At 41.9% G+C, this 18,724-nt stretch overlaps 1 protein-coding gene across 1 annotated transcript in view; it reads right to left on the bottom strand.

Moving 5' to 3' along the window:
- Positions 1-18,724, bottom strand: part of CEP41 (centrosomal protein 41) — a 1,035,505-nt gene that overhangs the window by 937,761 nt on the left and 79,020 nt on the right. Inside the window, exon 3 of the mRNA XM_044088672.1 lies at positions 2,026-2,092. Within this exon, the coding sequence (XP_043944607.1) occupies positions 2,026-2,092 (67 nt within the window). The remainder of the gene's footprint in view (positions 1-2,025; positions 2,093-18,724) is intronic.

Here is an 18,724-nt window from a genome sequence, read left to right as displayed (position 1 = left end):
TCACAGCTAGGGGTCCACCTACCCTGACCTAGCCAAAGCCTTCGACACTATTCCCCAGTTGGTCATAATAGATGAACTCTCCCAGCTAGGCATCAACCCATATGTTACCAGATGGGTAGCTAACTGGGTCACTGAGAACCCACTCAGTCAAAATAGGGGAAGCCATTGCTAGTAGTAGACCTGTAACGAGCGGCGTACCCCAAGGATAGGTCTTGGGGCCTTCTACTGTTTGAGATGCACTTTTCTGAGCTGCAAGCCAAAACCAGTGGTCTGTGGCTGATCAAGTTTGCAAATGACTACAACTGGGCACCATCTTAAATTCCCCTAGTGACGTAAACCTCCTCCAAGACGGCCTTACCCAAACTAATGATTGGTGCCAGAAGCATGGCCTCAAACTGAATTCCAAGAAATGCATCATTATCCCTTTTGGGGAAAATGGCAGCCCCACTAATTATCACATTAACAACGTACTAAGCAAGGTATCAGTCATTAGAGACTCGGGCACAAAGGTTGATCGCAACCTGACTTTTGACCATCATGTTGCCTCCGTTGTATGGAAGGCTTTCTACATGGCCCACCTCATAAGTGCATTTCATCTAGGAACGGGAAGGTCATAACATCCCTGTACTCCTCCCTTATCAGACACATTATCGAGTACAACACCCCCTTTGGCATGTACCTTGCCAAGCAGATGCAGCAGCTGGAGAGACCACAGAGGTTCCTAAGCAGGAAAATCCAGGGTCTCAAACACCTACCCTATACAGATAGGCTAAAAACCCTGTCCCTCTACTCAGTCTCATACAGACTGCTCAGAGGTGACCTGTGTCTGGTATAGAAGGCCATCTTAGACCCAGCCTTGATGGAGTAGCTGCATATCCGTAAGTCAAACTCCACTAGCACAACCCACAGGCCTCAACCTGATCTGTGACATTAATAGAGCTTGTTGGGGCACAAATCTATCCTGCCAAAGACTCCCTCATCTCTGGAATAGACAGAGTATACCTGACTATCCCTCTTTAAGAGGAACATGGACGACTGGATGGGAAACAGAAAGTACACCACTAGGATCCCACCTGTGTCCCTGCTAGAGAGGAGAAACAGGTGCTGACTTTCTGGGAACATGGGTGAAATTCTTGGCTAGGCTTAGAATGGCTTCCGGGCCAATAGCCTAGTATTGTCCTATGACCCTATATACACATATATATATATATATATATATATATATATATATATATATATATATATTACTCGGACTAAAGTCTTGTCTATAGAAACACAAGCATTTCAGTTTACCAATGGTCCATTTGTTTACTTCTACATCACTAGAAGATTCATCTCAAAACAGAAATATCCATATGCAATAATGGACAATAAGCTTTATGTCATCAGTTCTTGACAGCTATTTAAAAGATTTTTTTTTTCTCTAAAGCTTTCTGTGCCTGGATATACACCATTATTTTAAGGTGATAAAGTCGTTTAAGGCCATCTCTAACGAGCTAAAACGTGAAGAATGAACAAAATGTCCTTTCAACTGTACTGTTTATTGTAACATACTGTGCTCCTTACAGTATATTTACCTTTTTGCTCCTTTCTTGGCCTTGAAACTGTAGCTTACTAACTTTGACTCTGTACTGTGCTTCATTAATATGTGTATTGTATTTGCTGTACTAATCTTTGTGGAGCTTTTCTTCCGAGGCCCCCGCTGAACATGGGATCCTTGCCCAGTCGGACTTACCCAGTAAACAAATGTAAAACAATAATAAAATAATAAGTTAGTTCAGTGTAAAGCAGAAAATTCAGCTTTTTTCAAGTATGAACCAAAACTGTTTTCATCACCAATGTGTGGGTTATGATAGTGAAATGCAATCAAGTTTATATGGCAGGAGCTAATACCCCAAGGCAATCAAAGGAAAACTCAACTGTATATCACTTCAGCTATGATAAGCAATCAGCATTATTCAACAAAAGACAATCAAGGACTGCATATTTAAAGAACTAAAGTGATATCTTGAAAAAAAATCATACCTTCTGCCAGCAGTTCTTCATTGTTTACATCCTCATTCAGCTCAGACAAAGAAGCAACTTGAGTGACCTATTTAATGACAAAAGAGTCAAACGTCTAATGAGCATTTTCAGGCAATATCAATTTGTAAGACGATGTACAACTGATAATGCACTAAAGAGTCACACGTTCTAAATATAAGAGAGAAGCAGCTAGGCCAGTGTTAGCATTTTGGGGCCCCAAGCAACTGTCAATTTAGAGGCCCCTGTCCACTTCCAGTCTAGTTATCAACCTGTCTCTGCCATCCTGCCTAAACAGACTTTTAATTTACACTGCAAAGTTCACGAGTAGTACACACAGACTGTACTGTAGAGGTACAACGCTCTCACGTTACCAAAAGGCCTGTGTACTACACCACGTTGGCCATCCTTAAAGGACATTCACATTAACTAGCATTTAGTTGCAGTGATGGTACATAACCCTAAGTACAGAGCCAGACTTAGGTGAAATGGTGCCCTAGGCACTCCCCCCAACTGACTGCTGTTTCACCATCTGCACACACAAATCCTCAAGTGCTCCCTCCTATTTTTCCCATCAGATGCTCCCACATTATGCAGAATATTTTGATATTTTCTCACATTTTGTTTTACTCTGCAACTTTTTTTCCAAAGTCATAGTTTTCTACATGCCCTGAAGTACATGTTATAGAAGTTGTAATATCTAATGATGGCCTGAGCAAAAATTATGACTAAGGAAAGAAATGCAGTGCTATTTCATTTAATTTTTCTTTGCTCCTTTCAATGCCCCCTAACTAGCCAAGACAACCTAGTAATAAATGTGCAGGAAATAAGTGAATTAAGCATGGAGTCAGGGGTCCAAACAGGCCCCTAGAAGCTATAGGAATACGGATGCTCCCTGTTCCGTTTTAGAGCATTTTTCTAAACATATGATCCACTGGTTGCCTGAAAAAAACTCATAAGAAAAAAGAAATCCAAACTTTTTTCCTTTCAAGGAAAAAATAAGTTGTGACCAACACAATGTTCAAATATGACAAAACTGTAGCTCTGAAAAAAAAAAGAAGACAAATGTTCTGAAAGAATATATAAATCAAAGAGTACTGCCCTCCTACTCCTCTTAAAAACAGTCACCATCTGTGTATCTTTCTGGTTTTAGATTACGATGAATGTAAAGGACAAATAGCCACTGTCAAGCATTTCAAATGGCTGTGTTATACATACACACAGCATGCCTCCTCACCCCTAGTCATAAAAGGCATCCACCTGCACATGTGCCACCAGATGTTTAATTGTGAGGACAGTGAAAAAATAATGATCACAGTAATATATTCCAACTTGTTGCTTCTGGACAGTACCCTACCAGGAATTGAGAGAGTATAGGCGAAGACTGTCTCTAGGTTGCAGTCCAAACATCTTTTTGGCCTCGTCTCACTATATTACCTTTACATCTCTAGTTATCTGCTCCCAATACCTTGGTTCCTTAGCCACTTTTCTCCAGTAAATTCCATTCCCCTCTTGCCTATTTTCTGTAACCCTGCTTGTAACGTGTGTACCCCTGCTTTCTGCATTTGTGTGGTGGTTTAGTGCTTAGAATATTTTCTGCTACTTTAATGAATATAATTCTCTGCAGTTATTAATCTCTTTAAGGAGCTACAGCCAAAATCCCCCATCTATTTTTTGAAAATCCCCCTTCAGTCATCATATTTTCCATTCTGAATTCTATCAGTCTGCTTGCGTTTATATAAATGTATTACACTTAGCTGTGTAGCTCTAATATACAATTGCAAATCTGGTAATCCTAAAACAACCATATTCTATTGGAAGGATCAGTTAATCCCACTTAATTATTGCCCTCCATGATTCCTTAAACTCTATTAAATGTCCACAACTTCTCCTCTGGTTGATAAAAATATGCCTGATACATATATAAAACTAAAGTGACTAAACATTTTCACTGCTTGTATCTTACCATCCATATCCATACAAAGGGCTTTCAATTTCTCAGTTTTTGTATTACCTCTTGTTTAGTCTCTTCCCACATATTATTAGCCGACATAACAGAAGCGTTTTAATCCATACTACTAAATACTTCTTGTAGTGCTCCCATAAATACGGGTATTGCTGAAGCAATTCATGAGTAGGTACATAATTTATAGCAATAGTTTTTGTTTTATCTTCATTAATTTTATATCCTGAACAGACTTGAAGCTGTCTCAGAATGTTCCACAACACCAAGACATCCTTTTCTGGATTTATAAGGTACAAAATAATACCTGCAAATAAAGGCAACTTTTCTTGATTACAATAAATCATATCCTTGGATTTCTGTGTCCCTTATTTTCTTTGACAACTGCTCTAAATACAGAACAAATAATGGGAAAAGACACCCCTTCCTGGTTTCTCTGTTCAAACAACTTATCAGAGAAGAACCCTTCCCACCTTATTGCCTCTGACTTTACATATCACCCTAATTAACCTTATTATTGTATCAAGGAATACAAATGCTTCCACGGCCCTTCTCAAAATTCCAGCTTACTCTGTTAAATGCTTTCTCTGTATCAAGACACACCAACAGCATTTTTTCTTGCATTTCGCTTCCCTCTGGATCCTCATGGTTCTATTAAAGTTGTTAAATGGGTCTCTCCTTCACAAAACCACATTAATTCACGTATAGTTTTGGGAAAACATTTGTCATTTGTTTGGCTATTATAGGCAAACACTTTATAAGTATGGTTTATAAATGAAAAGGGTATATACGAAGCTGGGACTGATGGGTCTTGACCATCCTTGAGTAATACAGCCACCACAGCTGTCTTCCATGATGCTGATGATGCTTCACCTTCTTTTAAAATACTGTTAAATAAAATCTTCCAGATCTTTATCACTTTCTTCCCTCCTAACATCTACAGGGATACCCATCTATTCCTGGAGACTTTCCTGAATACTGATTATGCATAACTGCTTTTATCTCATCTTCTCCTATCTTAACTACTAGTTGTTGAGCCTCATCCACGTCTAATCTTGGCATAATCAAGACTTCAATAAATATTTCACTATTTGTGCTCTTTCTGGATTTCCATATTTCTCTGACTTATATAAATTTCCATAACATTTCCTAAATATTTCTAATACTTCTACAGAACCTCTGTTTTTCTGATTATAGGCTCCCCAAGTTTGGCAACAACCCTTTCAATTTTCTGTTGCACAGTCATTGTGCTAATTTTTTTTGTGCTCTGGAATTATCACAACTAGTTGCTTAACAAAAATCGTTCTAATCTCATGCATATTATCCACATACTCGATTTTTCTCTTTAGCGCACTGCATTTGCACCTCTTCTTGTTCTATGAGATTCCCCTTTTTCTGCAGAACTTTCACTTATGTCAGCCCCTGTAATTCCTATTACTTGATCTCTCTCTTATTTCTACCCTAATTTTTAAACTCAGTTTTCATTTTATCCCACTCACTGACTAACTACTAAAGATATTTCTATTTTCCCTAATAATGCCTGAATAATTTCCATTACCCATTCCTTAAATTCCTTTATTTTCAATAGGTAACAGAGGCAGTCCAGAAAGCTTGGGTCAGGGTCTGGTATTCCACCTGAGACCCAGAAGGTGACAGGACTAAGAAACAGTACAAAGGATTAGTCTAGATAAAATCATTTTAGCTAACAGATCTAGGAGAGTCTCTTTCTGATGTCATCCCTGTGAGAGGAATAAAGATGCCTTGTTGAAGTTTCAAGTAATTTATTCAGTTAAGAAGGTACAAGGGCCTATGAATCCAATCAAAATGGACTGACATTCTTCTGTGGCAATGACATATAAGCTTTCAGTTTTGTCCATCTTCCTACTTAACTGAATAAACTACTTGAAACCTCAGTCCATCTACCTACTTTACTTAAATACTAACACAGTTCTTTTCTGCTTTCTCATGGCCAGGTTTGGAGCATACACTCAATGTGCCACTTCAATTAACAAATCCTGCAGTGGAATACCAATTCAGTTGTTTATTCAAGATTTGTGTTAGTATCAACTTTACGATGGATTTGAAGTCGGAAACTCAAATGGATATCACTATTTAATTACCTGAATCCTCAGTTATGACAGAAAACCATACATTTTAGGAGGAACAGACTAAAAATATGAGGCTAAAATCTGGACAGTCTGTAAAAATATGGATGGTTGAGAGGTATGCTTTGCATGTTTTGTCTTCTAGCTCTACCATTTTTTGAAACAACTCTTCATAAAAAGCATAATACTCAGCGAGGCAGCCTTTTCCTCATGTCAAACTGATTTTTGCATCAGTTCATCTGAACAGCTATTTCATACGTTCATAGGTATGTACTAGGCTATTGGCCCTAGGGCCTATATAAGCCTAGCCAAAAAGGTACCCTGGCTTTCGCCACCCAAGAAAATTATTTTCCTGTGCCACTGTCAAGCAGAGCCACAGAAGTGATCCCAGAGGTGAATTTAATATCTCCCATCCAATCATCAAGATTTTTCTTGAAGAGTGCTAACAAGGAGCTTTGTTTGATATAGATAGGCAGTTTGTCCCAGAGTATGGGAAGTCTCTGGGTCAGGAATCTATCCCTCCAGCACGTTCTGTTTATTGTGGTGATAAGGTTTAGGTCCCTAGAGCATGTTGCTCAGAGGGATTGGGATTTCTTAAAGTGGAGCATGTCCAACAGCTCTGGGTTTGACACAGCTTTCTATGTCAGGCAGAGATCACCTCTGAGTAGGCAATATGTGACGGAGTAAAGCTGGAGTTTTTTGAGACTGTCTGCGTAGGGCATCTGTTTGAGGCCGGTAATCCTCTTTGTGAGGTATTTATGCGGCCTTTCCAGTTGTTGTAGATGTCATGTGAGGTACATACCAAAAAGGGTGCTGTATTCTAAAATGGGTCTAATGAGTGACGAATAGAGGGGAACAATGACCTTTTTCCTGGATGAGAAACATTTTGTGATGAGGTGTGCCACATAGAAGGATTTTCTAACTACTGTGGCGATGTGATTATCAAAGGAGAGACTACAGTCCACCTGCGTCCCAAGGTCTCTTAGCACACTTTCGGTGTTAAGTAGACTACTGCCCATGTGGTAGTTCATGGGTACAGAGTTTTTACCAAAAGGGATGACAATGCACTTTTTAGCATTGAGCTTGAGGCCATGGCTTTGGCACTAGGCATCTGTCTCAGTTAGGCCCTTTTGTAAGATTTCCAAATCGTTAGGAGTTTTGATTATGGCTCCTAGTTTGCAGTCATCTGCGAACTTCATTAGCCAAAGACGTTCTGTGTTAGCCTGTACTTCAGAGAAGTAGATACCAAACAGGAGAGGACCCAGGACTGAACCCTGTGGTACACCACTTGTCTGAAGTCAGATTTGGAGTCTGCTACTTTCACAGTGTGGGTTCTGGCAATGAGCCAGTTGGTGACCCATCTTGTGACACAGGGATTTATACCTAGTTTAGTGATTTTATCTAGAATTCCAGAGTGGGGGATGGTGTCAAAAGCCTTGGTGAGATCTAGGTAGGCTGTGTGAACCACCTTATCCTTATCTATGGCTTTTGGTGACCACTTCAAAGAAGTCTATCAGGTCTAGGAGACATGATCTGCCTTTTACAAATCCGAACTGGGTGGGGTCCAGAGTTTGGATATTACCAGTGTCATTGTTTATAAGTTCCATAGCCTTGCAGACCAGGCTCGTCAGGCTAATGGGGCAGTAGTTCCCGGGGTCTGTGGTGGTTCCCCCTTTGTGGAGTGGGATAACAGTCACTGTGCGCCATTCAGTGGCACAAAGCCTGAGGTAAGGCTATGATTGAACATGGTACTTAGGTGGGTGCTAATTTGTTCTGTGGTTCATGTAGAACGCAGCCTGGGATGTTGTCAGGTCTCATGGATGCTGTGTTCTTGGCTTTGGAGAGTGTGGATTTTACCTGTGCTGCCATGATTACAGGAACTTTGCATTCTTCCGGTATAGAGATGGGCCCTTTAGGGGGTGAGAGGGGAGGTAAAGTTAGCACTGAACCTATCTGCCAGGATGTTGGCAATATCAGTTGGTTCTGTATATTCAGTGCCATCGTGCTGTAACCCAGAGCAGATCTGAGTGTTGCCACTGAGATTCTTGACACAGCTACAGAATGCTTTGTGGTTGTCTTTAGAATCTGTGGCGATTTTGTTTTCGTAACTAGCTTTGGAGGATTTTATGAGGGATCTCAGCTTCTTAGTGAGGCTAACCATGGAGTTCCTCCAATCATGGGATTTTACTCTTTTTTTGCAACAGTTTCTTTCTTCTGTTGTAGAGTTTGTTTATGGCAGGGGACCACCAGATTGGCTTCCTTTTTCTGGAGGATAGCATCTTGGTTCTGTTAGGGATTGCACGATCCATGCACTCATGTAAGTGCTTATAAAGTGCATTTGTGCCGGATTCAGCAGTCGTACCTCTACTGTCAGTCTGCATGGGGGTTGTGAAGTTTGCCACTTCTGTCTTAAGAGGCGTGAAGTTGGCTTTGGAGAACTTTTTTATGGTGGTTTCCCTAATGGGGGGTGGGGGCAGGATGCGGATGTCTAGGGTGATTAGCTTGTGGTCGGATCTGACCAATGAGAAATTGACCTCTGGTGTGGAACACCGGTTGCCCATGCTGTTAATGACCAGGTCTAGGATATTGCTGCCTCTGGTGGGGGTATGGATAAGTTGATCCAAGGTGTTGGAATTTATGAATTCTAGAAAACGTTGAGCGAAAGAGTTGGTACATGAGTAGTTTTCCCAGTTAATGGTGGGGTAGTTGAAATCACCCATTACTAGGGTGTTAGGTTGTACCCTAATATTTTCCAGTGCATCAAGAAATGAGGAGTGGGAATCCTGGATCATGGTAGGGGATCTGTAGCAAGCTACAATTTATTTTGCGATCTTGCCCAGAGTTAGTTGTACTTGGATAATCTTGGATGCATTATGCTGAGCAACTAGCCTGGAGGTGTGGATATCCTTAATGAATATGGACACTTCTCCGCCTTTAGTGTTTCGGTCCAGGTTAGGTGGCCGAAAGGTGTGGTATGAATTATAGTCTGGTAATGCAGGGGTGCTCTCTGGAACCTTGAACCAGGTCTTTGTCACTGCACAGATGACATTGTTCTCCATTTTACGGATTGCTTCGAGTGAGTGCATTTTGAGGTTTAGACTTCTAGCATTGAGTAGAATTACCCTCAGATTTTGCTTGCTTGTACCTGTTACGGTGGTGAATTTGTCATTTGAACCTTGCCTAAAAAAGGCACTGTGGGGATGGCAAGAGCCTTAGCCAGTATCTGGAATCCCAAGGGCGACAGGTGCAGGCCATCTCTGGCAAAGCATCATGGTCTGTCAATCATGTCATCCCAGGCAGACAGATACTGGATCCCCTTAGAATGAAACCAGAAGCTTAGCCAATTGTTGAAGTCAATCATTTTGTCCTTGTACTGAGGTATCATTCTGGGTGATGGCAGGATGCTACGCAGGGCTAGGGTCATACCTGCCTGGGCTACAAGATCGGATAGCTCCTCCATGTCTCTTCATGTAGTCCAGGGAGGTATGTCTCAGGTCATTCACACCAACATGGACAATGACAGAGTCATATTTGTACTTGTTGTGGGGTGACCTGAGTGTGTGCGTTATGGGGTGGATCCTAGCACCAGACAGGCAGCTGACAGTAAATTTCTCCTTGTTTAGCCTGATGAGTGGAACATCAGGGTGCCCGACTATAGAGTCACCTATAACTAGTGTTGGGTATGTTGTTGTGCCTTATGGGCTGTGTTTGAGTGGCACAAAAGTTAAAGCTGACAATATCACTGGCTCTTATTTCTCAGTTACTTTTTTCACACTGGAAGATCTGAAATTAAACTGTTGATCAGTGTGCAGCCATTTTGGAACACCTTAGCAGTACTAGCTTTAAGCCAATTCAGGCAAATAACAGCACATTGTGTGATAACAGTACTGCCATACCAAATCAGCAACTGTTACTTAACAGACCTCAAACAGCAGAAGCAAGTAATATTTATTCTCCTCAGGGAATAAAAAGAAGTTATGTACTTACCATAACGTTCTATGTGAGTTGCTCATCTCACCTTCATTCTTAGAGATGGGTTTGGAGCCGATCCTCGGCTCCAAGTTGGCCTACTACAAAGCTCAAGGTCTTCAGATAGCTCGAGGCCAAGTCCCTATCCCATGATGCACCTAGAGTTACCTCAGATCGTGTTTACTGCGTATAATACCATATGTCATTCTATCATTTATAAGAGAAAGCTACAGAAGGGTTGAGCAACCAGGAAGAATCCAGCATCTCGGTCTTTGAAAAACCCTGGAGGGGGCAGGGCAAGAAAGAAGGTGAGATGAACAACTCGCATGGAACATTATAGTAAGTACATAACTTCTTTATGTGAAGTTGTTCTATCTTGCCATTCATTCTTACAGATGGGTAGCGTCCCAAGCACCATCTATCTCAGGTGGCTCATGGGAGTATGTTTCTCAGGACAGTAGATCCAAAGGAGGCCCTGTCAACTTTGTAATGAGTGATAAAGGTATGAGGTCTTGACCAAGTGGCTGCTGCACAAATGTTATCTATAGGAAGTCTGGCAGAAAAGGCAGAGGATGAAGACACTGCTCTGGTAGAATGAGCCTTAATTTTTTTGTTGTAAGGACATATTAGCAGCTGAATAAGCAAATGTGATACAATCAGACAACTACTTAGAGTTGTTTTGACCACTGGCATACCTTTTCTGGAATCTGAAAAGGAAACTAAAAGCTGTTCAGATTTCCTAGTCGTTTGTTCTATCCAAGTAAAATCTGAGCTGTCTATTAACATCAAGTTTGTGCAGCATGCATTCCAAGTTGTTGGAGTGATTGGGGAAGAATACTGGTATATCAATAATTTGATTAAGATTAGCTTCAGTACAGACTTTAGGCAAAAAGGAGGGATTAGTTCACAGCGAGACTCTGTCAGCATGGAAAATCAAATAAGGAGGTTTAATGGACAAGGCCTGAAGCTCTAATACTCTGTGGGCAGACGTGATGGCTACTAAAAAGATAGTGTTCCATGACAAATATTTCAAATTACATGAGGAAGCTGGTTCAAATGGAGAGAGAATAATGTGAGAAAGCATAAAATATAGATTCCAAGGGGTATATGGAGATTTCACAGGTGGTCTGAGATGAAAGGTCCCTTTGAGAAAGGCTTTGGATAGTTTGTGTGACATTATGTTCAATCCTTCAAATCCAAGGTGAAAATTAGAGATAGCAGCAAGCTGAACACAAACTGTTGCTGCTGCAGCTCCTTTGTTGAAAATCATGGTCAAGAACTCTAGTATAGAAGCCATAGGGGCTAGGTATGGATCAATGTTGTTTTGAGAGGCCCATATAGAAATTTTTTTTCCATTTGCTAAGGTACAGCTTCCTCGTAGAGGATTTATGACAGGATATTAGAATTTGCTGCGTCTCATTAGAAAGGTTATGGAACCTGGCTGTGACAGGAATTGGAGCAGCCAAGCTGTCAGCTTCAGGGACTGAAGAGAGGGATGAAGTTTCCCCGAGTGCATCAGATCATCTGGAACTGGGGCCAGAATCCATGGGTCCTCCAACTGATGAAGTCGAAGGAAGGGGAACCATAGAACCAAAGGAAGCTCTACTCCTGGAGGCCAAATCTACCTTGTAATGAGTAATAAAGGTATGAGGACTTGCCCATGTGGCTGCAGCACAGATACTGTCCAAAGACAATCTTGCTTAGAAAGATGAAGAGCTAGCATCACCCTGTTGGAATGAGCTTTGACAGGTGCTGGGAGAGTCTTGTTCTTAGAATTGTAAATAAAGGGAATGCATTCAGAGAGCCATTTGGATAAGGTAACCTTAGAGACTGGTAAAGCCTTTCTTACTGTTGGAATAGGAAACGAATAGCTGATCTGATTTTCTGAATTCTGCAGTTCTATGTAGGTAAAAAACGTAACTGTCTATGAACGTCCAACAGATGTAACAAATATTCCCCTTTCTTCTGAAAGTTTGGGAAGAATACCTGTAACTCGATTGATTGAGGTTACTTTCAGATGCAACCTTGGGCAGAAAGGAGGGGTTGGTGCGTAAAGAAACTTTTCTTTCAGCTTTTCCCGGTTAGGGGTCGCTACAGCGGATCACCTGTCCGCTCATGATTGGCAGTGGAGTTTTACGGTGTCAGGTTGCCAGCCCAGCGCCCAACCTTCCACAGAATGCACACACACACACACACACACACACACACACACACACACACACACACAAAGAGACACACACATGCCTAGGGCCAATTTAGGGTATCCAATCCATCTACAGCATATCTTTGGGATGTGGGAGGAAACCGAAGCACCCAGAGGAAACCCATATGATCACAGAAAGGACATGCAGACTCCACACAGAAGGCACCTCAGCCAAGAATCGAACTGGAGAACCTCTCTGCTGTAAGGCAGCAACGCTAACCGCTACACCACTACGGCCACCCTGCGTAAAGAAACTCTGTCCTTATGAAAATCAAGTATGGTGGTTTGACATATAAAGTTTGTAATTCTGAAACTCTCCTTGCTGAGGTGGTAGCCACTAAAAACAGCATCTTCCAAGAAAGAAATTTTAAGTCACAGCTAGCAGAAGGTTCAAAGGGAGGATAGATAATGTGAGAACACAAAATTTACATCCCAAAGTGGAGATGGGTTTTTGTATGGAGGCCTTAGAGGTGTAGTTCCTTTCAACAAAACTTTACAAAGCCTGTTTGACATGATTCCATAACCATTTCCTCCTATATGAAAGTTTGAAATTGCTGCCATTTGAACTAATAGCTGCAGCAGCACCTTCACTGAAAAGTTTTGCCAAGAAGTCTAATATAAAATGTAGGGCAGCAGTAAAGGGATCAATCTGACTAGAATTAGCCCATAAAACAAACTTTCCTTTTTCCCTTGCATAGTTTTCATGTGGATGACTTGTGTGAAGAAATTAAAATGTGTATTACAGGAGAGGAAAAGGGAGGAAACCTGGCTATCAGGGGAATTGGAGCAGCTATTAAGCTGGACGTCCCCAGGATGTGCGTTGCTATCAGAAAGTGACTGGAAGATGTAGCCTATTATCAGACCCTTAGGGCTTCCCAACAAAGGGGGTAAGATCTGGTTCCCCCTTGCTTGTTTATGTACCAGACTACACACATGTTGACCAATTGGACTGCTATCATTCCCAGAGGTAGGGAGTCTTGAAATGCTTGCAATGCTAAAAGCACAGCCCACATCCCCGGGATGTTTATGTGCAAATGGGCCTCGTATTGATGCCGGATACCTTGAACTATCTGGCCCCGATTATGCCCCCCCCCCCAGTCTGTGAAGCATCCATGGTCACTGTGGCTTGGGGTTGGGATGGAATAAAGTGACGGCCTTGAGATACCAGAGGATAGTGAATCCACCAATGAAGATCCTTTTTGCTTGAATTTGTTATGATTTTGTGTGTCACTGGCAATTCTAGAACTGACCACTGAAGTATTCTCATGTGAAGATGAGCTAAGGGAGCAAGGACAATTGAGCGGGCCATTTTGCCCAGTACTTATAGAACTAGTTTGGCAGAACCTCATTTCTTCTGATCAACATTCTACTCTGTCTTGTGGAAGCTTTGCTATCATCCTTCTTGTGCCTATTTCTGCTCCTATGAAGACAAAGTTCTGACATGGCTTTAGAGCAGATTTTTCGTAGTTTATTGTAATCCCTAGAGAGAACAGAGTTGTAACGTGGAGTCCTTGGCCTGTAGCAGAAAATGCCTGGTCAGGGCAGTTTGTTTATTTATTGCATTTGCTTACCCAGAAGGTCCACTGGGTGTAGGTGAGCCCATTTTCAGTGGAGGCACGGGGAGAAAAGCTCCACATACAAATTACAAGTTGATAAACATACAATAGAAATACAAATACAATTACATAAAGAACTATCAGGCAATACAGTAACAATCATGGACAGCTTTAAAATAGGTCAAATTTGGGATACAAATACATATCAGAGTTAACAGGTATTAAGCAGTAACCAGCTTGGATACGAGTGGAAAGTTTCATATCAAAGTTGACAAGTAAAGCAGTAAGCAGCTTGGATAAGAGTAGAAAAGTTCAGGTTGTATATGTACATAAATTAAGCCATTATGTTATGTACATATTTAGCAAAAGGTAAGGACTATATGCGAAGAGCAAGTTGGGTAAGATTTTAAAGACTACTGAGGGTGTATACAAAACAGATGACAGTTAATAAGCGGTTAACTGACTAGAGGTAGGGGCATGAGAAAGCGGATGTTGTCCAGGGAGGATATTTGCAGCAATGGTTAGTAGTGTTGAGGGATAGAGAGAATGGTGGTGTAGGTGGGACAGGGTAAGGCAAGGCAAGAGGTGTTAGGATAAATAGAGAGGACAGGTGGAGCAGTTAAGAGCCAGTCATCCAGACATGGAAACACCTGAAATCCTTGACTACTGCCATGCATTTGGTGAACACTCTGGGGTGCTATAGTGAGACCAAAGGACAGAGCTTGAAATTGGAAGTGACTGGCTCCTAGCCAGACATGCAAGTACCTTCTGCACCACCTTTCCATCCGTGTAAGGTAGTACGAATCCTGAAGGTCTATAGAGCATATCCTATTGTCTTTTTCCAAAAAAGGAAGTACTGACTGCAGTGTCACCATCCGGAACTTGCGTTTTACAGATTTGTTTAGATTGCCACGATCCAGAATGGGTCTCGAATCTTCTGTTTTCTTTGGAACTAAAAAAAATCTTGAGAAGTTCCAAATCCTCGCTGGTCTGCGGGACTTCTTGGATAACTCTCTTTCCTAACAACTTTTGAATTTCTAAGGCTGCTTGTTCCTTCTGACTGGGTGGAACATCTGGAACGGTTTTGTTTTTGGGAATGGGGAAGGAAAAAAAGGAATGATTTAACCCCTGGATATTATGTTCTGCACCCATCTGTCATTTATTTTTAGCCAGGTATGAAGGTGCAGAGACAACTGTCCCCTGACTGCCTTCAGAGGCAGACAACTGGGCACCCCCCCTCAGCAGCGCTGAAAGGGCCTACCAAAAATTCTCAAGAGCCCTGATTTTGCAGGCCTTCCCTGCCACGAGGGTGGCATCTTCCATTAATGTTCCCTGCTCTGCCACTAGGGGATCTTTCATCCTGTGTGAAATGGAAAGACCTTTGTGATTTATTTGAACCACATCTTTCCACCACCCCTTTGACCTTTGGGAAAGGATCTGGGGAGTGTGGAAAAACATACTCCAACGGCAGATAAAGTCTTACCCTTCCTGTTCACACCTGGTGATCATCTCTACCTTTGGGCCCAAAAAGAGAGGAGCCATCAAAAGGAGCTTTAATGAAGGAAGACGTGAAGGGCTCCGCAAAATCACAAAGCAGATCCAGGCCTGCCTAATAAGTAAGATGCCTGAACCCGCTGCCATACTTATTCCATCTGCTACATATGAGATGAATCTCATGGAAGAGTCTACCACTGAATTTAGGGTGGTGAGTTGAGAGGTTACACCTTGTCTACAACCACATCAGCTACAGCTCCTTGGAGGGAGTCTGACATCTCCTTTATCAGATCCCTCTGTAGTCTAGTAAAATGAGTTAATTCAGTGACCGTAAGGCGAAGGCTGCTAATGAAGACACTTCCTGTATCTATCCATGGTTCTAGAATCTTTATTCGGGGATGGATAAAGAACTGGTCTCAGATAGTTCCTTTTTAGTGGCTGCCGCCATGACCATGGCATCAACTGCTAGACCTTTTGTAAGGAAAGGTTTGTTCGAAGGGGCAGTAATATATTTATTTGGACTCCTAGGAGTAGGTTCTATGGAATCTGGGCTCTCCCAACCTTTAAAAGAGATTAAGTCAATAAGCTCATCGGAAGGCAGAAGGAAGGGTCACCCAAGAATTGGAAGGGTGAGACCCGAAAGCCTTTAGGTTTACTGACTCCTCAGCTGAAGGTGCTGTGGACTGCCAGTCACTGTTTTAATATTTCCAGGATATCTCCAAAGGAGACATCTTCAGAAGGCGACCAAGGGGACCCTTCTGCATCATCAAGGTCAGTATCAGGTGTGACTGACTCTTCTGGGGAGTCCAGATATTTCCTCTTGCAAGTCCTATTCTGAGGGCTTTCCTCAGTGGGGTAAATCTGGGGAAGATTCATATATCCCATGCTGGACGTCCCGAGGCCTGGGATCTCTGCAGTCCTGTGGAAGGGGAATGTGAGTAGGCAAAGTCACCAGCCCAAAAGTGAAAGGAAGATCCTGGAGAGACCGTGTCTGAGACTGGGATGTAGTCATTACCCTTCTCATAACCTCAAAGGCACCCTGTCCCTGATCCAAAGAAATGCTGGATCCAACAAAAAGGTAGTCGGAGCTGAGGGAACCTCTGGTGCAGAGGACAGGCACTTCGAGGCAGAGGTAGGATCCTAATTCACCAGTGCTGAAGCTCCAAGTGGCAGGGTCGGATCCGGTGAGATCTGAGCCTGCTCTCCGAGTCTAACTGGGGTGTGTCAGCTCTAGAGATCTCCTACTCTGACGGACCAGAACAACTCAGGGCAGATGTCAGATTCGAGGAACCTTTCGACCTGGGATCAAAGACAGACACCAGCTGAACATCCAAATCTTCCGTCTCCAAAACCAGGGGACTTATCGGAGGCGGAATAGTCACCAATGGAGAGGACTTTGTTGGACGGATCAGATACCTTTGGGCTTGGATTCAATAACAACTTGGCCAAAGTAAGCGTCTTCAGAAGCCTCTGCATTACCCTATCCACATCATCATGAGAAGCTCCTGGTAGATAAGGTAGGGGATGTGGATTTTGTCAAAAATGGTGATGGGAGCCGAGAAGATATAGGTTCTAATGATGGAGAATGGCTCCGAAGTCTAAACTCAGTGGGAGTCAAAGAGGTCACAGCAGAAGGTCCAGGTTGCTCTGAAAACCTCTTGAAGCTACTAGCTTTTCCAAAGAATCTGTAGGAGCAGACAGTTTAGGTACTTTCTGTCTCAGCTCCGAAGAGGATTTTGGAGTCAAGGAAGGTCACTTTTGTGTTTTATCTGATGATTTAGAGAACTCTGGAGAAACAGCCTCAGAAAATGGTAAGCCTTTTAATATAAGCTTATTTTTATGCTCCATAAGAGCTCTTCGGTTAAAGCCATGGCAAATGGAGCATGATTTTTGTAAATGTAAAGGCCCCAAGCAATACACACACAAAGTGTGTGCATCACTTACAGGCATCTTTTTTCCACATGGTTTGCATTTCTTAAACCCTAAGGGTTTCCCATCCTGTTTTTGAGACGTTACAGAAAACTACTTTTACCCAATAAAATTCAAGCTATGGAAAATAAGAGAAAACAATGAGCATGCACACACACGTGCGAACGCCCTCTAACTAAAACGGACATTAAAGGAGTGAGGAAAAAAATATATATATATATATTTTTTTTTTTTTTTTTTTTTTTTTTTTTTTAATTATAGAGTTAGAAGTTGAGGAATATCCTCTAACTTAAACGGATGTTGAAAAGGAGAGGGAACAACTTTCACACAGGGAAACAAAATGCCCTCCAACTTAAACGGACAGTGGAAGGGGAAAGCTTAAAGAGGGAACTACACTCGCACAGTTTGAAAAACATCTTCTAACTTAAATGGACATAAAGAAGTTTAAGGAAATTGCAAAACTAAGAATAAAATTAAGTAGAAATTACAAAAAAATACATAAACTTCACTTAGCCCAGAGCTTGCTGGAAGGACAACATCTTTTGATGAGCTTCAAACGAGAATTGAGGGTTTAGGGAACTGCGTCAGGGGTAAGGGAGAATGCCCACGAGCTTTGCTGAAGGCCTTGAGCTTTTGAAATAGGCTGAGACAGATCTTATGGATAGGATTAGACCAACAAGTGAGAATAAAGGTGAGACTGACTGTTTACTATCATTTGTGCGAACGACATCCTGTTGCCAGTTATGCTGACGAAAATCAGAATGTCGTTCGCAAAATGAAAAGTGTATTAGCTAGTCTAACACACTTATGCGAATGCAATAGTGCATTCGCATAAGTGTGTAAGTGTGTTCGACTATATGTATGAGATTGTGGTACAGTGGGGATTGGAAATTCATCCATATCCCCACTGTAGTGCAATCTTGGAGATGGAATATATTAGTAGCAGGGGGTGTGGGGAGGCTTGCCCCCCTGCAAAAACGAGATATGTTGTACAGAAGTTTGATTTACATCAGCTTCTATACAGCTATCGTGTCACATTTTCGGCGACAATGTCAACTCAATATGTGTCTGATCATTTGGGGCGACATTGTGTACGCTCAAAATGTTTGGTTTAACTTTTCGTTATTTTGAATAGCAAATGTTTTGCCGTTAGAAATAATGATAGTAAACTGAGACTGACATCATCACATTCAGAAATTTACCCCTGGTCTGGTGGATACAGGCAGTCAAGTAAACCACCCATTATATAAATCAAATTTGTGGGTCAGATTTGGGTTACACAACTAGGCTTATAAAGGTCATAGTGGTCGCTGGCCTATACACACCTATGAACTTATGACCTTAAAAAGGAACCTAATTTATAATGCTTTATGAAGGTATGATCAAAGGACCAGGTTCCTGCCTGTAGAAAGCTTCTACAGTCATCCCCTTTCAAATATGCCATTGGAGAAGACAAGGCCCCTAGTCGAGTAAGCCTCAACCT

Source organism: Protopterus annectens, chromosome 11.part0, assembly GCF_019279795.1.
Source record: "Protopterus annectens isolate FY-2018-M chromosome 11.part0, PAN1.0, whole genome shotgun sequence".
Lineage (NCBI taxonomy): Eukaryota > Metazoa > Chordata > Ceratodontiformes > Protopteridae > Protopterus > Protopterus annectens.
Note: the sequence above shows the minus strand (reverse complement) of the source record. Positions and strands in the feature narration are given on the sequence as shown.